The sequence below is a fragment of the Pyxicephalus adspersus genome, chromosome 1 (genome assembly GCF_032062135.1).
Source record: "Pyxicephalus adspersus chromosome 1, UCB_Pads_2.0, whole genome shotgun sequence".
NCBI lineage: Eukaryota > Metazoa > Chordata > Amphibia > Anura > Pyxicephalidae > Pyxicephalus > Pyxicephalus adspersus.
In genome coordinates, this window is record NC_092858.1 from 112176236 (window position 1) to 112203211 (window position 26976).

At 40.7% G+C, this 26976-nt stretch overlaps 1 protein-coding gene across 1 annotated transcript in view; it reads left to right on the forward strand.

Moving 5' to 3' along the window:
• FOXP4 (forkhead box P4) overlaps positions 1-16318 on the forward strand; it is a 52120-nt gene extending 35802 nt beyond the window's left edge. Inside the window, exons 7-17 of the mRNA XM_072423825.1 lie at positions 82-274; positions 2780-2884; positions 3921-4008; positions 4947-5030; positions 5132-5333; positions 8119-8195; positions 8292-8393; positions 10529-10650; positions 11831-11897; positions 13245-13399; positions 13827-16318. Of these exons, the coding sequence (XP_072279926.1) occupies positions 82-274; positions 2780-2884; positions 3921-4008; positions 4947-5030; positions 5132-5333; positions 8119-8195; positions 8292-8393; positions 10529-10650; positions 11831-11897; positions 13245-13399; positions 13827-13962 (1331 nt within the window). The 3' untranslated portion in view covers positions 13963-16318. The remainder of the gene's footprint in view (positions 1-81; positions 275-2779; positions 2885-3920; positions 4009-4946; positions 5031-5131; positions 5334-8118; positions 8196-8291; positions 8394-10528; positions 10651-11830; positions 11898-13244; positions 13400-13826) is intronic.
• Positions 16319-26976: the final 10658 nt, after the last annotated feature.

A 26976-nucleotide genomic window follows, 5' to 3' on the forward strand; every position in this document is an offset into this window, starting at 1 on the left:
TATAATAAAAAGCTAGGTGAACATTGTCCTTTCAAGGTGAACATGAACAACCCAATTAAGTGATTTTTACATTTTTTCCAGCCATTTCACCGTCAGACCTTCAACAGCTTTTGAAAGAGATGAGTAATAATCAAGAGGACACCAACAAACAGGAGAACATTGAATTAAGCTCTACAATTCCTACCTCATATTCATTGACCAAGGTGTCACCTCCATCAGTTCACATGCCATTACCCAATGGACAAAGTGCTCTGCAAAACACACGACGAGACAGGTGAACATGAACACCACTTTTTATATTGTTAATGAAATGGAAACTTTTCTTTTATTACGAGCTTCTCTTTGACCTGCTAATCTCAGTTGCAAATAGGATGTCTTCTGTTTGTAAAACAGCTATTCAGAAAGTCCTGGGAATGTAAAACTACCTTAGTTTTCAGGAAAAATGCCATGACCCTATTTACATGTAAATAGAAAGCGTGAACTTTGAAATGTCATTATTGTTAAATGCAACTTCAAATTATACAAATAATCTATTTGTCAAAATTTTGAAAACCTATACATACAGATTCGATAAAATAATTGCAACTTCATTGTAAACCTAAGATACATAATCGAATGCTAACTGTCTTCCAGGGAAATAATTTTTCAATTCAGCATGTATTTACTTTTCCTATTATCTCCATGATAATGGGGATTTAGTGGTACATTGGAGGAGGAAGAGGCAGTTTAATGGCAAGATGCAGTGTATTTTACTTGAATATTTTTTTTCCTATGATTTATTTTCATTATTATTTTTGATGGTATTGATTTACATGCAATGATCCTTTGAACTTTTTTGGTTAACTTGACATCTTCAGCACAGCCCCCTTCTTCATTGCACATTTTAGTCTTACTTTTTAGGTAGTGATTAACTACTGTTTGTGTAGGCCTGACTTTACATTTACCTTCACCTACATAACACCCCAAAATAACTTGCCTAAAACATGCAAAAAGTATATTTTCTGAAAACAGAGACCATTTAGATTGAATGTTGGCAGCTTCAATTTGCACTAATTGTGTAACAATTACAACTAACAAAAAATGTTCAGCAATTGTAGCTGCAAGGTTGTTTTAAACCAATCCATGTCATGAAGATAAGATACAGTCATCATAAGGATTTCATTGTTTCAGTGGGTTGGCTGTCCATTGAGAAGCAGCAGTAAGAGACAAATGTTGCAGTGCTGAAAAGCAGGAATCATGATCTTAAAACGTTATAAGCAGACATGGCTGTCTTTTTGTATCTTTGTTTATGAATTACATACTATTCATACGAGGGGGTGCTGAGAAGTTCCTGGCTTTGCCCCCTTCCAGATGAAATAGAAAAATTAGTGTGGGGGCATATGACAGCCTAATATCTTAGTATGTAACTGTGCAAATATCAGGTCTTTGCGATTCTCAAAACTATTTTTTCTTTTAGTGAGAAGCTGTGATGGCAGTGGCACAAACAAGTTTCACGTCGTTGAAGTGACGGGCCGTCATGAAGTTTTTGTTTCTCCAGGGAAAGTCAGCAAAGGACATTCATAGTGAGATGTCACAAACACTGGAGGAGAGGTGTCCTTCCTACAGCACTGTCAAAACCTGCATATTTTGTTTCCAGACTGGGCATTTCACCGTTGAAGATGAGCCCCGCAGTGGGCGTCCCCCAACCTCAACGGACCTGGCACCCTGCGATTCTGTCCATGAGCTGATTATTGAGGAATATTATCCGCAAAAAAGATAGCCCAGATAATGGACATCTCACGGGAGTGTGTTGGGTTTGTTATCGCCACTATCCTAGACATGCGCAAGCTTTCAGCGAAGTGGGTGCCGAAATGTTTGAACAATGATCAGATGAAAGATCAGTTGAAGTATCCAAAGCCATTTTGGCCCATTTTGAAGCTGCACAGGACGTTTTGGCTAGGTTAGTGATTAGGGATGAAACCTGGCTCCACATCTATGATCCTGAAACCAAGGAAAAATGAAAGGAATGGCGCCACAGCGGGTCCCCGCGGCCGAAGAAGTTCCAAACCTAGTAATCAGCCCAAAAAGTCATAGCATCCCTTTTCTGGTACAAAGATGGTATTCTGTTGGTGGACTACCTACCTCAGGGCTTTGGTATCACCGGACAGTATTATGCTAACCTCCTGGACCAGCTGAAGGAGGCAATAAAGACAAAACGCCGCGGAAAGTTGACCAAAGGGTTCTTTTTTTTGCAGGACAATGTATCTGTGCATACGTCTATCATTGTGGCTGCCAAATTGAACACCCTGGGTTTCCAATTGGTCCACCATCCCCCCTACTCACCTGACCTGGCCCCCTCAGACTTATCTGTTCCCAAATTTAAAGAAACACCTGAAGGGGCAACATTTTAGGGACATTTCTGACGTCAACGATGCTCCTGAGAGATGGTTTGTGGCCCAACCAAACGACTTTTATTTGAACGGTCTAGAAGCTGCAACTATGCTGTACCAAGTGCATCTGTCTCGGGGGAATATGTTCAATAAATGTGTTATTTCATAACTCTGGCTCTCTTCTTTCTAGGCAAAGCCAGGAACTTCTCAGCACCCCCTCGTAGTATTTAAGAGCAACATTTTTAAATGTATATTTAAAAAAAATATGAAAGATTTTAGCAGATAAAAGATTATTTTAAAGTGTATCTTACCACTCCCTGCCCCCCCCAAAATCATATATATATATATATATATATATATATATATATATATATCGTTATATAAGGATGTCTTATATTTTTTTTTTACAGTTCACATTACGAGATGACTCCAAATGCACACCCACTTTATGGGCATGGTGAATGTCGATGGCCGGGCTGTGAAGCTCTATGTGAGGATATTGGACAGTTTATAAAGTTAGTACCGGCTGTGTATTCAAGTAGTGTGTTGTCCATTGTTTACAGACATACTAATGCACATTTCTTTACAGTCCTATGTACATATGGTATTGAGTTTTCATGCAATGGTAAATGCAATTCCATGAACCAGCATGACTGTTATGGTTGGATAAATTTCATCCTTAATGTTTTTTTTTATTTTGCAACTACTTTATTCAACATACTCTATTTGAGTTTTGGGCTTTAAAAGCCTCTATGAAAGTTTCCTGTAATATTTTTACAGTATTCTATCATTTTTTTTTGTCATATAGTTAAACTACTCACATACATGTTTACTTGTAAAGCTACTACCCAGACCCCACCCTCCCCATCCCATGGTGGGTTAATTATGACTGATATGCTCTTTTGGTGCAAATAATCAACGCGTTCAAAGGTAGCTGCCTTTAACTGTATATTGCTGGTGTTATAATTTTTGAGGAGATAAACGCAAGATATTGAGATTCTTTCATCCTTATACTAGTTTGCACATTTGAAGTCCTTGGATTAATACATATCTACAGCATAATACATCTAAATAATACATTTAGTAAGTTGCACCTTATCAGAACTCGTTAAAATGATCGGGGCAATTAATCTTTACATACATTCCAGCATAAGAGCCTTATATATATACAACAAATATTTTTTATGTTACTTTATCTTGGCTGGACCACCACATTCCTAAATATTTGATGGTACATTTTTTGGTATGACATCACTATTTCTGAACTAAATGTCTAATGTGCTTGGCTTACATTTTCTTCCATGTTAAAAGTTTTAATGGATTTGCCTGGGTGACACTTTACTTACCTTTTTTTTAGTATAGTCTATACAGATATGAATTTTGAAGATTTTGACTCTGATGGACTACAATAATTGATCAGTGATAGACTGACATTTAAAAAAAAATGAATCTAAAACAGACATTGATACAAATGACCTGTCAGGGACAGTGCCATTTGTTTTATCATTGTTTTACAGTAATATTGCATTTATATTTATAATACTTGTGCAGGCATCTGAATACAGAACATGCATTGGATGATCGCAGCACAGCACAATGTCGAGTACAAATGCAGGTGGTGCAGCAACTGGAAATACAGGTAAACAGATAATACCTTGTGTGCTATATCATGCATGATGTCTTATACATTAGTAGAAATAATTCATATTAAAAATTCCCTTAAACTTAGAAATGTGGTTATTACATAAAAAGACTTTCATTGTTAATGCTTGTAGTGTAAAGCTTAAGTGTCATTTACTTATGTTCTAGATGTTCTTATGTATGTTTTTTAAAGTTGTTCTTTGTTGTGATTTATGGTGTTCTGATTAAACATGTGAAAAAGATGTGAAAATGGCACTTGGAGACCCAAATAGTTTTTATTTATTGGTATTTTAACACATAATAAAATATAAGTGCATTCACTTGCGTGTGCCATCTCTGGTTGCTATCTGGACATTATCTTATGAATTTCAAAATAGAAGCACAAAAAAAAATGTCTAATAATATTATTACGTTATATGATTTTAGTTAATTTTTATGGGGCAAAAAGAGCAGTTCTTGCATATAACTTTCAACACCGTGTGCAGATATTACTATCTCTTCCAGTATTTCAAATTGCAATTTAGACCCTTTTTCATATAATGTACAACACTGCAACAACAATACGGACTTTAGAAAAAACAAGGCAACTTTTACACTTGTATTAAAACTTGTGTTAGTGTCTCATTAACATTTTAGGTTGATATTTATATATATATATATATATATATATATATATCACCCATATTGCTTCCTTTTTTTTCCTCATGATCACATTCAAAATTAAGCTAGGTTTGCTCACATTTTCCTCTTTTCTCAATATCTATTGAGGATAGGGATCACTTGCTGTCTAATTGTGTCATTATTACAAGCATTTGAGTAAAAATCAACATTTTTGGTTTAAAATAAATATGGGCATGTTGTAGCCTTTGTTTCTCTATGCTTTATTGGTTAAAGTTGTATTAACAGTATTAGACTAAACTATGGTTTGTGTGACAGCTGGCAAAAGAAAGTGAACGGTTGCAAGCTATGATGACGCATTTACATATGAGACCGCCCGAACCAAAACCCTTCAGTCAACCAGTGAGTCATTAAATATCCTGTTTTTTTTATTTTTTTACTTAACTATTTACATGGATCCCGGTATCTTGCCATTCACACTTTTTTTTTTCATTATCTTGAAGCTTAACCTGGTTTCCAGTGCATCTCACAACAAAATTTCCTCAGATACCTATCAGGACTGCTTGCCACAACCCCCAACATCTGCAACAGCACCCATCACTCCAGTGAGAGCGGGCACATCTGTGATTAGCTCTTCAAGCCTAACTAGCATTGGTCCTGTGCGAAGAAGGATAGTGGACAAATTCTGTACACCAATATCTTCAGGTAGATTTTTGATTTTTGTCTGTTTCCATCGAAGAGACTTACTCTCAGGGATATAGCAGGAAGTGAGAAAAATTTTCCAACAAAAGAGAGGAAATACTGCCTTTGACAGTTAACAGTGGAGCAGTTGCCCCTTTTGGGAGTTTTGTCCGTTAGTAGCATTATTAAACTTTGGCATATCCCCTCATTCTTTGTGCTGTTGACAAATTTTTATATGCAAACCTGGACATAAGTGAGGCTTACTGTTCTAGGTTTTTAGGCCTTCTCCACTTTAACCAAAAAACAAAAAAAAAAAGAATGCTTCAGTTCCATTTTAGTAATCAGTACATATACTGTTCTTGATTTAAGGGTGAACTCAGATAAACAGCCAAACACGTAATTGACAGCTGTATTTACTGCTAAAGGATTTACATTTATCAACATTCACACCTAAGAATTGCACAACTATGGTAGACAGCACAGTCACCCTGGAGATTTGTCTTTACTGCAATTAAATATTGCAAGTAGGTCTTGTTTTTGCCCTAAACCTGTGAATGGGCAGTGAAGGAGAAGCTGTGATGAACCTTTCTCCAAGCAGGTTCCTTGTCAGCTCCTGAGCACTGCAGTACAACTGATTTGCAACTTTTTGGCAACTTTTCACTAAGTGTAAACCACCTCTTCTCAGGTGAGAAAGGCTAAACTCACATATAAATAATGGGAGTTTTTTTTGTCCAAACAACCACAGTACAGCTATAATTTCTTTCTAGATGCGATTATAATTTGAGTTACTAAGAACAACAAATCTACTTTCCTTCCAGTTTTTATAGTGGTCTATCTTCTTAATATTATGAGCAAGTTAACCACACTTTGGATTTTTGTTAAAGCAGGCCTAAACTGATAAAACAAAAAAAACCACCAGGAGGTTTAACCAGTGCTAAATCCCTGGCTCATGGTGGCTTTTTGTTTCTGCTCTAAACTACATGGTGCATGCTCAGCTGCTGGGGATAATGTAACATCATCCAATCAATGTTATTGCTGCAGGGCGACAGCACAAAGTATGTGCTTTAGGCTTAGTCTACATGGACATTTAACCTAAGGCTTTAAAAGCCAATGTTTGAATTTCCCATACATTTCAATGGGCTAATCTACACCAGGACGTTTCCTTGAGGCACGTTTATGAGATTTATCTTAAATGTTGCCTGCAACGTTTAAAAAAATTAAAACGCAGAGAAGGCGTTTAAAAACACGAGAAATTGCGGGAAAACGCTTGAAAACGCTCCTATTGAATTCAGTAGAGGCTTTTACAAGTGTTTTAAGCTTTTTATGAAAACTTCCATTGAAAACTATGGGGTCTTTTATTAACGTTTTTAGCAGGACTTTAGAATCTGGATGCCCCTTTAACAAGGAGACTTCCAGATTCCCACCACCCCACCCTGGGGAATGAGTACAGGGGTACATGAAACCCCTTACTCATGACATGAGCACAGCCGTGGGACTCCTCCTGACAGTGAGGGATCCCCAGCCACTAGGGGTTAAATGAGGACAAAGGCTCCCCATTCACCTCTAGTGCTTTGTGATTGGCTGAGAAAAGGGAAACCCTGATGAGAGCTCAAGCGTCATCGGGGTTTCCCTTTTCTCAGCCAATCAGGGAGAGGAGCAATCAGCATAGCCCTAGCAAAACTGTAGTATGTGTTCTTGCATACAGAACACGTCACAGCTCCTCTAGGGCTGAAGGAGTAATCAGGAGAGCGGAGCTGTCAGCATACCAGACCTCCTCTGATTGCTCTGCTCCCTGGTTGGCTGAGGAAAGGAAAAACCTGATGACACTTGAGCTGCCATCACCGTTTCCCTTTTCTCAGCCGAACAAAAAGCGAACGGGGGGCCTTGTCCTCATTTAACCCTCAGTGCCCGGGGAACTGTCAGGAGGAGTCCCACGGCTGTGCGCATATCATGAATGCAGCCGTGGGAATCATCCTGTCATTGTGGGATAATCTGTAAAGAAAAAAAAAAAGTTTACTTACACAAAACACACACATTCAATACAATATTTTAAAGCCACGTCCTAATTTTTACATGTTTTTAACCCCTTCAGGGAATGAGTAAGGGGTTTTATGTATCCCTGTACTCATTCCCTGAAAGTGTTAAAAGTAAATCTTTTATAAATGCTTATGTAAACTTGCGGTAAAATGCATCATAGGCGTTTATAAAAAATGTTTTTTAGCGTTTTAAGGACAAGCTTTAAAATCCTTGTAAAAGTGCATAAAAATGGATATAAACGTGGCAGGAACTTTTACATACAATTTTAAAACTGTCCATGCAGATCCAGCCTTAATTGACAAGTATGCTGTGCAAGTGCAATTGGCAATTAAGGTCACCAGCCACAGGTTTAGTTCCACTTTAAATAGAAGATAGTTGAAGAGAAACATTGATGTTTCTTAAATACAGCAGTTTGCTGTTTTTCAGTTGTTTTTTTTTTTTTTTTTTATGAAGTAGTACATAGTTTATTAACAGGTGCACTCAAAAGTAAGTCATTAATAATAAACACAGGATTTCTTTAAGGCATCTCTTAAATTTAGTACATTGTTGAGATTATACAGCATTGTCTTTGCTTATAGTGAAGCTTACAAGTATTATATTCACCATGCAACAAACTTTTTTTTACTACAGGTACATTGTATAGCATTTAAACTTCTATGCTGTTCCACCTGAAAAATTATGTGTACAAAGCTTAGTTTTCAAGCTTTTAAAATTTGTACAATTGTGGCTTGTAAATATTTACATGTTCTTGATTTTCTGTATTTTGTCTTAGAGCTTGCACAGAATCATGAATTTTATAAAAATGCTGAAGTCCGTCCACCGTTTACATATGCCTCACTAATACGACAGGTAAAAACTCGGAAATTAAAGAAAAAATAGAAGGGCGCATAGCATATGTTGGTGTTATATTCCTATTGCCTAGCTAATCTCTTATGTTTCCTACAGGCTATTTTAGATACGCCAGACAGACAGCTGACCTTAAATGAGATCTACAATTGGTTTACGCGAATGTTTGCCTATTTCCGAAGAAACACAGCCACATGGAAGGTAAGGAAGTTAAAAATGTTATAAGCTGTATACCTAAACAGTGACTGAACAGTTGGACAGCTATGTTCGTGTTTATTTAGGACATATATTGGCAGTCAAAGAATTCAGTACTGTGTTAGCCAATAATAAGTGATACTTTTTATTTTACCCACTTGAAGCAAGCTTCAGGGATTCATTTTAATGCCGCAAAACAAATCTGAAAATGGTTCTAAAATCCACATATTTATAGTGTAAAGTTAGGGGGACTAGCACATCGCAGGACAGTGTAGATTATCAGTAGAGTTAATTTATAATGGTTCTGGCATAAATCAAATATAAAGCATAAACAAAACTGTTTAGTTCAGCATTATATCACACAGTTAAGAGATTAAACAGTCATGCAACTGAAAGTGGTTATGCCAGGAGGGCACCTGGTACTTACAGGTAGCAAAGGGTTTTAATATCGGTTTGTCATCCAAAAATAGGGAGCTGCCTCATTCTGCTAGGTCCAGGCTCACTCCTTACTCCCAGACTGAAACACACCCACTTCCTGACAGCCCCAGACATTCCTTTCAGTCCAGTCTGAAAACCTGGTCCCTACTGCAGTGGCATGGGAAGGCCCACCCAGATCCTTCCTTCCTATTCCAGAGTCCGGGTTCTGTTATAGTTTAACCAAAATTCAATCACAGGTCCCCAAACAAAACCTCCCAGCTTCTGTCCACAGAAAGTAACCTCTTTTCGGAGGGACCATGACATAAAGCAGGGTAAGTATCTGCCATCCAGGACCCACCCCTGGAATGCTGTACAATAGACAGACATGCTTTTCTTGATACACTTGAGTTGTAACATCTAAAGTATAAAATGTGGATTCCTGGACCATTTTCAGAATCGTTTTCAGCCTGAAAAGGGAATCTCAGGCATCTGGAAAACTTGCATCTTTAGTAAAATATCATCTAAACTCCAAATCCTTTGAATTTATGTTCTGTAATAATACCTCTTATTTGCAGTAAAATGAAAAGCCCCTGAATTTAGTCCTTGTGACATTAAGCAAAGGCATTCAAGACCAAATAATTTTCTGCAACTAAAGAAATGCTTCCAGTATTTTATGTACTTTTAGAGTTTACCTAGGCATCCTGTTTGGTTGGTTTTCAATGAAACCCAATCATCATAGCACAATCACTGAGCTGAAAATAGGCCCTCTGTGTGTGAAAAAATATATGTACAAATACTGATGTACTTGTGATTATTACAAAGTATACTCTGAAATAGGGTTTTTAAAGCCTAAACAGTATTTTTTAAATTATTTATGGTAAGTGTAGAGCTTTTAAATGGATGGATATCTAAAAATAGTTACCCTTATAATAAAATAATTATTGTATGTTCAATCAGTTCTCAGTTATAGATAGAAGATATTTTTATTACTAGTCTGATGTGTTTTTTCTAGTGTTGTTGTTCTTTCTAACAACCAATTTTATGTTTCCTTTCTTGGATTAATTGCTCAAGAAAAATAGGAGCTGGTTTTGAACTATTGTAGGTATTTTTCCAGTGGTCCATTTTTCTTGTAGGTAGTTCGGTCTTTAAAAATGACTTTTGAGTTTTTGTGTTATTTTTCTTATGTCTCAAACATAATATTTATTGCCTTTATTTCTCTTTCCTTTCTTCTGTTTCACACCCCCCCTCCCATTTTGCCCATCTGTCTCAGCTCTGCCTGCCTGACCCCAAACTGACCTCTCAAATTGCTGTTAATGTTTTAACCTAACGAATTAGTCTCTCATCTCCAGCCAGGGCTTCCAACTAGAGAAAGGGCCACTGCTTTGAAATTGGGGTCATATTTGTGTGTGGGAGTGTCAGAAAAGGTCTGTAATATGCACATGTTGCAATTTGTGCCCTGCTATTAACTCCTTGCTAATCAGAAATGGTATAGGCATTGGCTCATAGGAAAATATACGATGTCTAATTAGCTGCCTAATACAAGTAAAAGGGCAACAGAATATTCTATAATGGCTATCCTTTAATCATGACAAGAGGTGTTGGTCTTTGGTAAATTAACCAATGGCTGCCAATCTGCGGTAGTACAATGTATAAAAAATATTTTGGATAATGTGTGGTTCTTGTCTTTCAGTATTTTAATTGCTAATTTTATCACATTTCTGCAGAATGCTGTTCGTCACAATCTAAGCTTGCATAAATGCTTTGTGCGTGTGGAGAATGTGAAAGGAGCAGTGTGGACAGTGGATGAGCTGGAATACCAAAAGAGGAGGCCGCCAAAAATGACAGGGTGGGTTAAAAGAAATTCACACACACACATATAATATATATATATATATATATATATATAGCGAAGAAGATTAAAGAGACAACAGAAGGGTGTACCATACACCTTGTACATAACTCTTTAAGGTCTATTAAGTAGTGCCTAAGCATGAAACAAAATTTTTTATTTGCCATGTAGCTTGTAAGGTATTGCTTAATTTAAAAATGCATTTTCACAAAAATGAACTAGTGTGATGTAATGCTAAGTATGTCCAGCAGGTGGTAGCATAGATTCAATGATTTTGTTTTTCTGTACAAATTTCATTTCCAGTAGTTTTTGCCAAACTTTATAAACCCCTTTATGGACTAGATGTCATTGATGCATAGATGCATCCAAACTTAGTTGCATAACGATTGGTTAAATTGACAATTATTGTAGATGAATTACCACAAAAATAAAAAATAAAAAGGATTTTTTTACAACTATTTTAAATTTTGTTTTTTATTTTTTTTTAAATTCATGTATTTCTATTAGAATATTGTATTTTACTCACTGTGCGCCCATCCAGGATAGCACACAGCTATTAGATGATTTTTTTTATATAGTTTGTTTACTATCAAACATCATGTGATCAAAGCTGCCATGGTGATAACATGATTAGGGGAAAAGCCTACTAATTCCTAACCATTAGTGGGGGGGACTAGAGTATCAATGACAGGGTTCACAGTATGCCCTGCCAACTGTTTAAAGGGGACCATAGACAAGGCAAGATGATGGTAATCTACATTTTGAAGACATGGTTATTATTTGTATTCCTTTATATTAGTGCTTACCAAGTAGATTTTAAGTTCCACCACATATCAATTACCCGTGGACATGTAAACATTTATTATCCATGTACTTAACTGCATAATAAATGTTTTCAAAACCCTCCCTTGTGCTAATAATTAAAGTACACCCTAAAGAGTGTTTTATACATGATCTCTTTTTTTTGTGATACTCCATGCTGTTATGTTCAATTTACTTTCCAGACAGACATTCCTATAAACTGGTTGTGGACTGTGCTCTAGAAGCTCTCTTGTAGTTTTAGTTTGCTAACACGCGCTAGTTTTGCTAAAAACGTATTTGTTTTTTTTTTTTAAACCTTAAAAGAAAAATGTCAACAACTTTAACCCAATTTTTTTTATTTCCTGAAATAAAACAGAAGTCCCACACTTGTTAAAAATATGATTTCCGGCCTGGGCTATGGAGGGTTAAATGCCAGTTATCAGGTAAGCTGGAATCTCATGTCAGAAGTGTCATGCTGCCTAAACCCCTTTATTCTTTTGTCTGTAAACTGTGGAATATATTTTTTCATGTACCAATACAGTGCCTTGGGAAAACATTCTTCCCCTCAGTGTTTGTTCTATTTTGTCGCATTTCAAGCTGAAACCCAAATGGAGAGGCAGGGTTAGCCTCACTTTATTTACACAGAATGCCTACCACTGTGCAAAGGTGCCTAATATTTTTTATTGTGACAAAAACAATCATTAGGGGAAAAAAACAGAAGTCATAAGTATGAATAGACCCCGAAGACAATACTTTAGTACAGCGGTCGCCAACCTTTTTGGTCCCGCGGACCACTAAAATTACCGACTCCTGACCGCGCATGCGAGGGGAGTCGGTTGTCAATCAAAGGGGAGGAACCTCCCCATAGTGACGTCATAACCACGTTCACTCAGCCATCGCAGATCTGAGCCTGCGTTGGGAGAGTGGGAGGGTTGTGTCGTGAAACACAGCTCGTCCACTTCCCTGAGCCAGGGATTTGCACGGGGGACGTGATCCTCTCCTGACCCCACTCGGGTGAGCCAGAGCCGCGGATCAGCAGTTGGCGACCACTGCTTTAGTATGTCTCTAATAACTTACCACATGTGTAGAGTCAGTTTCATTTTGCTCCAAGCAATATTCATGCTTGGTGGTGTGGTCTAGTCAGGGGTCTTTCAGAACTGGTCTATTTACTGTATGTATTCAGGTCCAGACCACAATGAAAACACTAATCGACTTCTGAAGGTAATTAATTGAACAAGGGATTTGCATGGGGGACGTGATTCGCGGCTCTGGCCAGTGTGTCCCCCTGGCGAAGTCCTTCTCCTGACCCCACTCAGGGCTGCACCGGCTTGGCTTGGCGGTTGGTGACCGCTGCTTTAGTATGTCTCTAACAACTTACCACATACAGATCCTGGGATTTTATCCATTAAGGCATAGCTGCTACAACTACTTCTAAAATTGGATGGGTAGCTTTGGGGTATAGCAATCTTCAAGTCATTCCAAAGATTCTCAATTGAATTAAGACCTGGGTTTGCGGGGGTCATTTTAGGACTCCTAAATGTCTTCCTGAACTATATGAATACCTATGTAGCAGTATGTGTAGGGTCTGTTTCATGGTGCTCCATGCAATATTCTTGCTTGGTTGTGTGTTGTAGTCAGAACTGGTCTATTTACTGTATGTATTCAGGTCCAGACCATAATCAATTAACTAATCTACTTCTGAAGGTAATTAATTGAACCAAAAACCAAATTAAAAATGCATTCCTACTTACTCCTATTTACAATTTATTAATATTATTTTTTTCTTGCAGGCCGCACTTGCTGAAAGTAGTTTTCCTCTAATGAATAGCCCTCCAACTCTCAACAGCTCTGGGAGTGGGCTTCATGGTGGACATGACGATGTTACCAGCACCGGAGAGCCTGGAAACAGTAATGGCAGCAGCCCACATCTTTCTCCTCAATACAGGTGATGGAAGGGACAGGCTTTTTGATATATACTTATCTTTATCCTTCTCCTATAATGTATATACTTGATCAACCCCAAACTCTATACCTTTTGTGAACAGTGGCAATTATTTAAAATTTCCGCATGGACTTGTATATTTTGCGCCAACGTTGCCATTACTTATAATAACAAAGTAAAATGCCATTACCTAAACAAAGTAATCAATGTATTGTTTTTTTCCGAAATTGTCTTTCAAATAATATATTGTTTTGGAAAAATAATTTCATTTTACTGTAGTAAAAAAGTTAACATATAATTATCTTCATTTGTCCTATTTCTTTTGTACCTTTTTACAAATGATTCCAATCCCTCCACAAATCTAAAACAAAAAATATAAGGCTGAAGATACTTTAATGTTGATCATTTTCTTATTTTTTTAAAATTATAGTCAACCTGTTTATGTCAAAGAAGAGCCAGCTGAAGAGGAAGTCAGACCCGCCTCTCTCTCGGTCTCTGACCAGAACACCGTGTTACCAGACGACCATGACTTGGAACCAGAGACAGTTACGGAAGATTTGTCCTAATAGTTTCAGCACCCAGAAGTTACCTCCTCTGCCCTAAAGTCCAGCACTTCCACCAGAGGCCAACATGACCTTCTACCTGTTCAAATACTTTAAACTTGACTGCCTGCCATATCTTGGGTCTTCCTTTGTCTGGCAGAACTTCACATCAAAGACTTATGGACTGCAGAGCAAACCCCACTATCTTATTTTTCTCAACCAGATATAAAAAGGGCACTGTTACCTTTGTAATAAGATTTTTTTATGGGGGTTGGAAAATCCCTTTAATACTCTTTCTCTTTAGCGGGGCTAGAAAATCCCGCCATAACTGAAGTTAGGAGAAGCCTGGACTTCTTTTTCCATTCCTCAATCAATGCAATACTGGGTGTCCTTTATGAATTACCCTTTAATAGTTATTCATTTCTGGTTGTTTCTAAAGGTACCAAAAAAGTAGACTTTGTTATTTATTTTTTTTCTGTGTGTTTTTGGATCAGTGTTACTGCTGGCATTCCTCACACCATTGTGAGTATATGGTACGTACACTCTAAAATGGATGCATACAGCTCCAAAATAAACCACACACATACATTTCAGTACCAAGTACTAGCTTTAGACAAATGCACATGATAAAGAACACTGTAGCTTGTGCCTTGGAGGGAATATGTGCACCACATACTAGGACAAGCAATGTTTCATATGACTGGAACATTCAAAAATGTTTGCACTCATCTGTTTTTATAAATGTCACAAATATTTTTTTCTAACTACAATACATCGGTCACATTAAGGTGCAAAAGTGATTGTACCAGATTTGCCCCAAAATCAACTATTATTGAAGGAAAGTCCAACAAATATTAATTTCATTGGAATGGTTAAGACTATAATTTATTTTAAGATATCTGTTGGCTATTTGTCCTATAATGCTATCCTATATTTGCAACTTAAACTGTTAAGCAGCAAAAAAAAAGTAAAGATATATCATAGGAAGTACTCCATAACTATAATCAAAATTAGTCAGATCAGCTGATTGATTTTTTAAGTGTATGGTACATTTTAAGTACATGTTTAGTACTTTTGCTTGACAGGACAAGCATAGGACTTAATAAAGTAATAAAATTAATTTAAACTTTTAACAAAAAAAAATAAAAATTAAAAAAGTTTAATAAATTAATAAACTTCCTATATCAGTAGGCCATTTATACTTTAAATAAGCATAGTACTTATGAACAGACATTTTCAGCAAATATCATTTGACATAGATTTACATCATTGACAAAATCACTGCCACACATTAAAAAATATTTTTGCTGTCTCTAAGAACAGATATTTGTGTGGGGGACCAGGTACTCTGCAGTAATATGTAACGCAAGTTCAAAGTTTAGTATTTAAATGCTTAGACATTCTTAAACATGTTGATAACATTTTTGAGGCACACAAACTTACTTGATCTTAGAGATCATCTGTTCATACGGCTTACTAAAAATAGCTATAGGCACTGAACATCCCTCACGCAATCACTTTGTACACAGTCATTCCACTGTTATCACCATTAACACTGCCCTGGCACAAAACTTGTATACAAGTAAAGAGCTAAAAAGACCCTTCATCCTGTGTGCTGCATTTGATTACCCCTCCCTGACCAAAGATACCTATTCATGCCAAATAAACCACACCACCTCCTACTTTGGCTTTATTTTCCTTGAATACTAAAGAAAATACAGAGGTTCCCCCTAAACCAAAAGGTACTAATGTATTTATGACAGTAGCTGTTACTGTTTCTACCCACTTTGTTGAAACCTGATCTCACCTCACCTTGTATTTCTACAACGTCAGATCATACACTGTGAGATCTGGCATCAGTGAATCCGCAATTACCACAATGCACTTTGTGCAAAAGTCTCTCGACTGTGAAAATAATCAGTGTGATTTTTTTTAATATAAGTATTCATTTTGATAATGTAGAAGTCATACACCAGTGTGAATGACAAGTGTTAATGTATTACACAAGGATTGTTGTGTGTACATTTACATGTGTGAGTTTAGATTATTATGTGAGATTTTATGCTGTAGGCCAGGTGGATAATTTCACTTAAACTAGATATACTTTTTTTTAACATGTACACATGGCATTCCACATGCACAACAGTGACTAAAGGTATTTACATACAGCTTATTCTTCCTTGTGCTCTTTCCTCTAAATATGGCCTTGTCTTGTGTCGCTGTTGGGAGAAGAAAAAGACTAGAAGGGTTAGGACTTGTTACCTCAACAGAGCATCACATGTGCACCTGGTGCAGATTCCTCGTGTAAAATAGGTTTTAGGTGCATGAAACAAAATGTATGGATATTGCCATATAAAATGCAATAAATATAATTCTGTCATATGTGCTGTTACTTGTGTAACCACAGCAGAGTCTCTAATTTTAATATGGTGTCAATGACATGATGCACTATACAGTGCAGTGCAAAGTTCAAACTCCTAAAACAACTAATTAGATACTTCAATTTTTAACATTGCTAAATTGCTATAATCACTTAGTAGACACTTAAATCATACACTTACAGTCAATTTACATTTTTATTGACCAATTTTAAATATTAGAAAAGCTCTTTCTCTTGTACTTGACATGCGATCTAGGTATGTAAAAGTTCTGGAAATTTTGACCCTGAACTGAACTGAATACGACATGCTACTGGAGGCACAAAAATTGTGAATTGTAATTGATGTCAATGCCACCATGTACCGTATTTACTATAGCCCAGTACCTAAAGCTAAATTCTTTAGGACTGAAAAAAATACCCTTGCAGTTGGGGTACCACCACACTGCAAGGGTTAAATTGTTGCTTTTTTTGCCTAAGGTTCCCGTAAAAATTAATTTTGCTTAACTGATCCCTCTCTACATCTACAGCCAGCTTGTGCCTTTTTCTCCCCAGATGCTTAAGGTGGGCATACCTTCACCTCCTCAATTACTATGCAGGTTTATGGTCCTGCATTGTAGGGAATATCAGCAGGCCTGTAATCCACAGCATGAAGTTCAGTGGATAGGAGACTGCAGAGGACCAATTGTTTGAAAGGAAAAACTTTGGGATTGAGACTTAAGGCTGGTCATATTATTATTATTTTTACAGGTACACTAGAATAAATAAGCATTAAAATCTTGCAGTGTGGTAGTAGTGTAATTGAGACTTTTTTCACTTTGGCAAAAAGTCTTTTTGGTGACAACTAGGGTTCCAGTATTTTCTTAGCTGATAGCAGTGCTGAATATACTTCAGTTTACAAAAGATGTAAACTTTGTGTTTTTTACTTTTCATGGTTAAGCACTATATTGTCAGTTCTTAATCTTGCCAGTTTTTGAATCAATAGAAGGGCTTGTAGAACATGTTTGTGTTAACTTTTACTACGGTAGGTTTGAAGGTGCACCACATCTATCACTTCCTCACCTTTGAAGTATGGTGAGGGGGAATGTGTCCAACTTGCATGTGATATGGGTCTGGACTAAGCTCATGCAGGTTGGTTCTGTACATTTTCTTGGTGTCTATCCTGCAATAAACAATTAGGTTACTAGAGTAAAGATTGTAGTGGACTAAAGATTGGTAAAAATCAGTACAATCCAGCAACTATAAGGGTTCTGTATGGAAACGCAAAGCACACAATGTACAAAATGCGCTGACCAAAAATCGGTAGGATGGATTTGCAAAATAGTTCAGCCAACGGTACACCTGCCTTCCTCCTCTGAACCAACTAATTCATTAGTGGGAACAATTATGCACAACTGGCTAACTTTTTATGGTTGACGAGCATATCCGATTTCTTTTCTAGCAGATTACTGACTTGAGCACACTGAGACCACCACTGACACACAGGTTTGTACAAAGTTTTTTTATCTAGATTGTTATATACCTACATTTTATGCCATATATTCTCAACAAGTGTTCCTCCAGAGACTACAAGGGGTTCTTTGAGCTTTTGCTGAGTGTCCTTTCTGATGCAGTGCCTGCAGAGTGCTGGGCCCAATGCCTTGGCAGAGCCATATGTATGACCATGGCAATCTATATAGGCTACCTATAAAGGTAGCATACTGACCATCACCGTAGGGAGGCATTCTTCACACTGGAAGATTCCCAAAGACTCCTGATCATAATATTTTACCAGGAATTTCCTAAAACCTGAAAATTATTTTAAAGATAAAAAAGATGCTCTGCACAGCCTACCATGTGGATGATACTTGTTTTAGACCCATTAGTAGGTGTTAAATATAGACTTGACTTAACCATTCCGATAAGAAACACCTGGGGGATATTTGACATTGACACAAATGATAATTATACTCTAAAACCAAGGAATTTAAGTATTTAAACTGTACTGTACTTATTCAAGTATAAACAAAAAAGGTACTCAACACTGGAACACAATGTTTTTTTTTTTTTTTTAAAAAAGCCTGCACCAGCAGCATTGGTCAAGGAACGTAATTTTCTGCTATACAATCAAGCAGAAAGAGAACTGTGCTAAAACTTTATTTATCGAGTACTGCTGGTGTTGTTAGCTGCCAACATATGTGGTTCAGAACTCAGATTTTTACCATTCCAAGATCTGATTCAACAATACCATACCCGCACTACTTACAGGAGGAAGCCTGAATTTTCTGGTGCTCCCTTAATGTGACTTATGTTTTTTTTTTTTTTTAACTCACTGGTTTTACAAACTTTCACAATCCGCTGCACAACCCAATATCCCACAGTCTCTAACAGGGCTTCCTTAGTTCCCTGGATCCCTAAGGACCCAAGGGAAACCTGTCCTTTATGCATGGTTGTGATGCAAATTGGAGCATCCTATGTAATTAGCTGCTCACCCCACAGATTTCAGAATTGTAGAATGCTTAATGCACATGGATTACCTAAGGTTTATAGGAATGTTGTTTGCTATTTGAAAGCTTGGAAGTATCAGTGTTAAGTCCTACCTTATTGCTCTGGAACGATATGATAGAATGTTACAGTAAGATAAATTTACACCTGCAATGACAGCACCCACTACCATTAGGATACAGAGGTTTTCTCTGCTTATTATTATGTTCTGGAAAAAAATAGAGGGGTTCTAATAGTTTTTCCGAAAGATATACCTTTTTGATGTCCAGTGGAGATAGCGGACCTGATGGGGTAATACTTAATTCTCCAGGTGCAAATTTTCTATACAAAAGTGACAATAGCAAACTATTATGCACCCAATGCGCACCAGATCCATTTTTTTAAATACTTTCAGGGGTTACTAAAAATACTAAGGGTACATTGCTGATGATGGGCGACTCCCATCTGATATTAGACAATAAAATGGGTAATTCATTAGCAGAGAAATCTATTCGAACGGGAATTCCCTTTCATCCTATCCTTTTTCAGACCTTCTTATGAATTATATCCTGATTGATGTATGGAGGGAACTCTACCCCACTACAAAAGATTACATGTACTATGCTTTGCACGACTCCACTTTGTTTTGCACACATTTATCACATTTGTTCTCCAAAGTTTTCTCCCCCAGATTGTTAAAGCAAAAATTCCCTCCATCCCATGATCGGACCATTCAACTTTACTAGTGCAATGTACATTCATGGCTCCAGTCTCCATGAAGTTTCATTGATGTTTGAATAATGTTTTGCTGTTGTCCCTGGAGATGGTAGTGGTGGTGGCAATCATGCAATATTTTGAAATCAATAACAAGTCTACGATACAGGGTACTTTAATCCAAGTAGCTTCTTGCCTAGAAATCTGAGAATAATAGAATTACAGTCCACGACAGAACAGTTGGAAACACTGGGGACGCAAACAGGTACAACAAACAAGAGTCGAACTTAACCTTCTTTTAGATCACCAGGTTGAGAAATAATCATACTAACTATGGTTTGATCTCAGCAAATCCAAATACCATGTTAGAGCAATTCAAAAAAATTCTCTCCAAATGATTTGCTGTACCACAACAATTTAAACAGGTAACACCTGACAAATTGCTCAAGCACCTGTCTTTTCCACATAATTATAGGCTGATATCCCTATTTAATATAGATGTAAAACTTCTCACAAAAATCTTAGTGACCAGGCTAAACCAATTACTGAGCGCCCGAATCCACAATGACCAGGTAGAACTTGTGCCAGGCAGACAGGCACCGAACGGCACACGGAAAAATATTAATTTTATTCATTTGGTTCAACAAAAAAGGATACCGAGCATGCTACTACCACTAGACATTCACAAGGCCTTTGACTCTATATCATGGGACTACCTGCTATAAATTCTCCCTAAGTGGGGATTTCAATCAAAATTTATGACATGGTTCAGTGCCCTGTACTCCTCTCTGTCGGCAAGTGTCAGGTATTCCTCATACTTTTCAGCTGCTTTCCCAATCAATACCTGTCAATGCTGCTGCCCCTTTTCCCCCCATTGCTATTCATCCTGGCTCTAAAACCTTTGGCACAACTAATAAGGTCTAATTTCAATATTCATGGTATAGGTGTTGCCCACCATTCATAAAAATTAAGCATGTTTGCTGACGGAAACTTACCAATAATTTCCCAGCCTGTGGTCTCTGTTCCAAACCTTTTCTTAACGCTGAATGATTTTGCACAAAAATCTGGCCTAGTATTGAAATGAAGACAAATCAGTAGCTCTTAAATGAACTCTAAAAATACAATTAAATCAAATACACCTGCAGGCTAACATCACCACAGTTGCCATTAGTACCGGTAAACATAAAGTATATGTTGGCAGCGGAAAATAAAACTGTCATGCAGCACAGTGGCTCAGTGGTTAGCACTACTGCCTTTACAGGTTTGGATCTCGGCCAAGGCATTATCTGCATTGAGTTTACAGGTTCTCCCTGTGTTTGTGTGGGTTTCCTCCGGGTACTCCAGTTTTCTCCTACATCCCAAAAACATGCTGTTAGTTTAATTGGTTTCTCGCCCAAAACTGACCTTAGACTGTATTAAAGACATATGACTATGGAAGGGACATTAGATTGTGAGTCCCTTTGAGGGACAGCTAGTGACATAACTATTATTATTATTATTATTATTATTATTAATAATATTAATAATAAACAGGATTTATTTAGCGCCAACATCTTACGCAGTACTGTTCATTAAATAGGGGTTGCAAATGACAGACTAATACAGACAGTGATACAGGAGGAGAGGACCCTGCCCCGAAGAGCTTACAATCTAGTAGGTGGGGGATCTATGGACTTTATACAGCACTGCATATTATGTTGATGCTATAAAAATACTGTGTAATTAATATACAGTTATGTAAAAAAATAAAGTACACCCTCTTTTAACCCACCTAGCGGTAATCCCGAGTGTGGGAAAAAACGCAAAAAGCGGTAACCCCGAGTCACACTCGGGGTAACTTTGGGGGTCCCCCTTACCTTATCCCTGCGCTCCAGCGGCGATCTCACAATCCCACTGTGATGGTGGGGGGGCGTTTCTCTGTCGGGGGGCGTGGCTGGGCGGGAAATGTAAAAGCAGATTACCAAGTAATCTGCTTTAAAATACCGCCTGGGTCCCCACCACCCCGCTGCACGCATCGGCAGTTAGATGCGATGCACCATGCAGGATTTCTGCTTGGTGCATTGCATCTATCTGCAGATGCGATCACCAATAGTAAATCCAGGGGGTGATGCCAGCGGAGATTTCCCGCTGGCAGCACCCCCTGAATCTACTCCGGCTGCTGTCCTGCTCGCATCTCCCGAAGGCTGATCTCTGGGTGATGCGAGCAGGAGAGTGAGCGGGCGAGGACATCCCCACCGCATCACTCAAAGATCAGCCAGAGAGTAAGCAGGCAGGGACATCCCCACCGCATCACCCGGCAAGATGTGTGACATCTTCCGGGTGGAGTGATGGATTGTGGGGGCGGGAAATTTAAAAGCAGATTACTATGTAATGAGCAGGCCTGAAGCAAAAAAAAAAAATGGGGGGAAAGGCCTCATGACAGGGGGGGCATAGACAAGCAAGCATGGTTGGGGGGGGTTAAAAGTTCATGTAAGGAAGTGAAGGGAAGCATAAGGCTGGAAGGTGCCTCGTGGCAGGGGGCACGTGGAGGTTGTTGGTGAAGGGGTCAGAAGTTTAAAAAAAAAAAAAAATGTGTGGGGATATGAAAATGCGGGAAGGTTGTGAGGATTGTATTGGTGGGGTGAGAAAGGGGAGGTGAAGATAGGGGGTTTATAAGATGGCTTTTGGGATGGGGGGCAGCACTGTTAAAAATTTTTCCTGGACTGCGTTACATGGCTGGTATCGAGGCACTCATGGAGAGGATGCGGAGGGCAGCTGAGTCCCGTGGTGCTGCTTGGCTGGAGAATCAGATGGCTGCTGTGCTGCAAGGGGTCGAAGGGGGGGGAACCGTAGACCCCCCCCTTTCCAGACCCGCTCGGCGGTCTAGGCCGCCGGAGCGGTTGAGTCCTAGTACGACCCTGGGGGTCCAACGCCGCCGTAGGAGCCCCGCACGGGACCCTCCGGCTCCTCCGGTCAAGAAGCGATCCAGGGAGCCCAGGAGTGAAGCCGGGAGGAATCCTCGTCTCAGACGGGACCCCTCATCAGAACACCGGCGGGGAGAGGATCAGCGCGGCCGGTTGCTGCGGCGCAGCAATCGGGTACTGGCACCGGGCCCGGAGGCGGATCTACCTACCTCGAGAATAGATGATCGGAGGGACGACGGTGGAAGGACGAGCGTGGGGTCCGGCCACGGGATGGAGGCTGTCGGGGCCCCTGCCCGGGAAGCGGTTCGTTCGGTGGTGGCATCTGGGCGGAGGCCAAGGCGTGGATCCCTCGCGACGGACGCCGGCTTGGGTGCTGGTGGGCGGCGTCCTGGACCGGAAGTGGTTCGATCGACCCTGGGCGGAGCTTCCGGGGCAGCAGAGGCGCCTGGAAGTGACATCATAGGACGGCGCCCGGAAGAGGGCGAAGATGGCAGAAGGAGTCCAGCCGGAGGGGCTTTATCGGACGGTGAGATCCCAGACCTGGAAGAGGAGTCGGCAGTGAGGGGCTGTGGCGGTACGGCGGCTGCGGGCTGGGACACTGCCCGGCAGCCCGCTGAGTACCTGGGGGTTTGGGATACTTGGGGTGTGGGTGTGGGGGAGGGCTTGCAAGATTTAATTACTGATGTTGTGTTGGATAAGGGGGTGGATAAGAGCATGGGGGCAAAAAGGGGCATGTCTAGTCATTGTTTTGAGCAGGGTCCGGGGGTTGGATTGGGGGGGGTGATTTATTACGTGGTTTGAGAGACTTATTGTTAAAATTCAATACTGTGCCTGGTGGTGGGGCTGCTGGGGTCGTTACTGAAGATAGGGGGGATGGTCCTGGGGTCATTTCCTGCGGGGCAAGAGGTTCAGATGAAGTGGCACGGAGATGCAGTGTGGCATCTACTGAAGTGGCTGCTGTGGCAAGGGGGATTTGGATTCTGTGCCGGGGGGGGGGGACGGCTGGTATTAGTGGGAAGGATGGTAGCGGGGAGGGGGTCACTGCTGGTGTGACTGATGGTGCTAAGGGTGAAGTCTACGTTTGCTTTGAAGGCCCTCTGGGCGCGCATTTAGCGCAGGAAACAAAAGAAAGGATTTGGAAAGGGGAATATGTTGAGATATTTTCTTTGTTACCTGTTGAGCGTTTTGGTGGGCGGGACTTGAAGGCTGGTGAGGGCAAGCGGGCTTCTGATGAAAAAGGGTTATGGCGTGTGATTCCGAGGACTTTTCAGAATTGGTTGCAGGCATTTGCTATATTGGCTAGTATTGTGGGTGAGCGAGCGCCTGAGAATTGTTCTGCGCTTTTTTGCTACTTGGATGCCATCAGTGAGGCTTATAGGGTGTATGGAGGGATTGCTTGGCTTAGGTATGATGAGCAATTCCGCCAGCGGAAGTCGATGAGATCGGGCATGCGCTGGGATCATAAGGACATCAGCCTTTGGATGCGGCTTATGACGTCGGCAAGGATGTCCCACTTGCCTTTTCTTGGAGGCGCCGGGGGTTCAGGAATGGCAGGATCCCTGGCAGGTAAGAAGAAGGGTTTGTGCTGGCTGTTCAACGAGGGCACCTGTAAGTTCGGCGCCACTTGTAGATTCAAGCATGAGTGTTCCAGCTGTGGGGGGGCACACTCGGGAGCCCGGTGTTTGGCTAAGGGGCGAGGGCACCCCAATGACTTTACGGGAAAAAGGGACGAGCCCGCTGAGGGTGGAAAGCATGGCCCGTTTTCTAAGTACCCTGATCGACGGGCGGCAAGGATGCTGACGGGGGGCTTTACGGAGGGGTTCAGGATCCCTTGTACGCTGGTGAGTATACACAGTGTACGAAGGAATCTGCGTTCAGCGTTACTTAATCCGGGGATTGTTTCTGCAAAATTGCAGAAAGAAGTTGCTTTGGGTCGCATGGCGGGGCCTTTTGTGGCACCGCCATTCGACAATCTGGTTGTGTCCCCTCTGGGGGTGGTTCCTAAGTGGGAACCGAATCAATTTCGTATGATACACCATTTGTCTTACCCCAAAGGGCAATCTGTTAACGATGGCATTGCGCCTGAACGGTGCAAGGTGGTGTATACTTCATTTGATGCTGCTGTGTCACTGGTATGGAAGGCCGGACAGGGTTGTTTAATGGCAAAAGCTGACATTGAGTCGGCTTTCCGTTTGTTGCCCGTTCATCCTGACAGTTTTTGGTTGCTGGGTTGTTTTTGGGAAGGGGGTTTTTATGTGGACAAGTGTTTACCAACGGGTTGTTCTATTTCTTGCTCGCTGTTTGAGATGTTTAGCTCGTTTGTTGAATGGGTGGTGAAAGAGGTGGCAGGCGCTAAGTCCATAATTCACTACTTGGATGATTTCTTTTGTGTGGGCCCGAGAGGTTCTTTAGTCTGTGCCAATTTGTTGGGTACTTTGGAACAGGTGGCTTAGGATTTTGGTATTCCGCTGGCTGAGGACAAAACAGTGGGCCCAATCACTGAGTTGTCATTTTTGGGGATCATTTTGGATTCGGTGCGGATGGAGTGCAGGCTTCCAGCTGATAAGCTGGAGGCGTTGAAGGCGGAGGTGCAGAGGGCTTGTTGTTTAGAGAAAATCCGTCTGCGGGAGTTACAGTCTCTTTTGGGTAAGTTAAATTTTGCCTGCAGGATTATGCCCATGGGGAGGATTTTTAGCCGGAGGCTGGCAGCGGCTACTGCAGGGATTCGTAAGCCGGACCATTTTATTCGTTTGACCAGTGTGCTACGCAGGGATCTGAGAGTGTGGAGGCGTTTTTTGGAACAGTATATTGGGGGGGTTTTATGGCCGGCCGCCGCAGTGGACAATGTGTCTCTGGATCTTTGGACGAATGCGGCGGGGAGTTTCGGTTATGGGGCCTATTTTGCCGGTCATTGGAGTGCTGAACCTTGGCCGGATGAGTGGCGGCAAAAGGATTTGTGTGAGAATCTGGTTTTACTGGAGTTGTTTCCCATAGTTGTAGCTTTGACTCTATGGGGGCGTTTGTTGGAAAATCGGAAAGTGCGTTTGCATTGCGACAACATGGGGGTGGTTGAGGCGATTAACAATAACTCAGCGTCTTCCCCTCAGGTTGTGTGTCTTTTGCAACATTTGGTTTTGTTGTGTTTGCAATTGAATATTCATGTGCGGGCGGTCCATGTTCCGGGTTGTGAAAATGTAATTGCGGACTCCCTTTCTCGGTTTCAGTGGGATCGTTTTCGAGAAGCGGCTCCCGGGGCAGACGTGAGAGGGACTCCTTGTCCAGAAACGCTGTGGTCGGTGATATGGGGATCCTCTTTGAGCTGATTGAGAATTCTGTTTCTGTAGGAACTTGGAAAGCTTATGTGGGGGTTTGGGGGGAATGGTGGCGTTTTGTGGAGGGTGAACGGGGGTTTTTGGAGACAAAGGGTGGGGAAGAGATGGTTTTGCTATTTTTACTGTGGAATGTACAGTGTGGGGTGTCCTGTAATGTCATGAGCAGGAAGTTGGCGGCTTTAGCGTTTCTTTTTAAGCTGTTTAGATGGGCGGATGGTACAAAATGTTTTGTGATACGGCAGGCCATGAAGGGTTATAGGAAACGGCGGGTACGGGTGGATAAAAGGCGGCCTGTGTCCTTTCGGATGTTAGAAGACATGTGTCGGGTCCTGGGGGGGTGTGCTTTAGCAATTTTGAGGTGGTTCTGTTCAGAGCCACATTTGTTTTGACATTTTTCGCTGCTTTAAGAATTGGTGAAGTGGTGAGTCCCAGCAGGGGTAAGGAAGGAGGCCTTCGGGTGGGCGATGTACGAATAACAGATGGAGTGTTGAAAGTGTGGATACGTAGATCTAAAACAGATCAGGAGGGGAGAGGCGCTTGTGTGGTCTTGCAGGGTTTATTGGGGGCAGGGCTTTGTCCAGTCACGGTAATGGCTGAGTACCTCGCGGTTCGGCCGGACAGAGGTGGTCCACTGTTTTTGCATGAGGATGGGTCGCCTTTGACGCGTTTTCAGTTTGTGGCAGTGTTCAGAAGATGTGTTGAAGCTTTGGGCGGGAGACCTGGTGAATATGCGGCCCATTCTTTTAGGATCGGAGCAGCCACGGAAGCGGCCAGGTGGGGCTTGGGTCCGGAAGTCATTAAGAGGATTGGTCAGTGGGAATCCCATCGCTTTCGTTTGTATGTACGACCGCATTTGTTATGAGGCAAGTGTTGTCTGGGTATTGTCTTTTGATTAAGGGGTAGGGGTGTTTTTGTTTTTTTATGTTTTCCTGTGCAGTGTTGGACAGAGTGGTTAGTAGTTTGGTGGTTTTTTCTCTTTTTTTGCAGATTGCCCGGTTTGCTTAATATGGATTCTGGGCCATTCTTTCGTGTATTGGGGGGCCAGACGGGCTGATGTGCGGCAAAACGGTCGACAGCTGGGATTACGGAGGGAGGATGCCCGGGTTCGTTGGATTGGGATTCCTGGCATGCGGTGGAGTAGAGTACTCCCGGAGGTGGACAGGTTTGCTAGTTTGGATAGGGCCCCTGATGTGTTGGTTCTTCATGTTGGTGGGAATGATTTAGGGGTACGGCCTATGCGGGAGTTAAT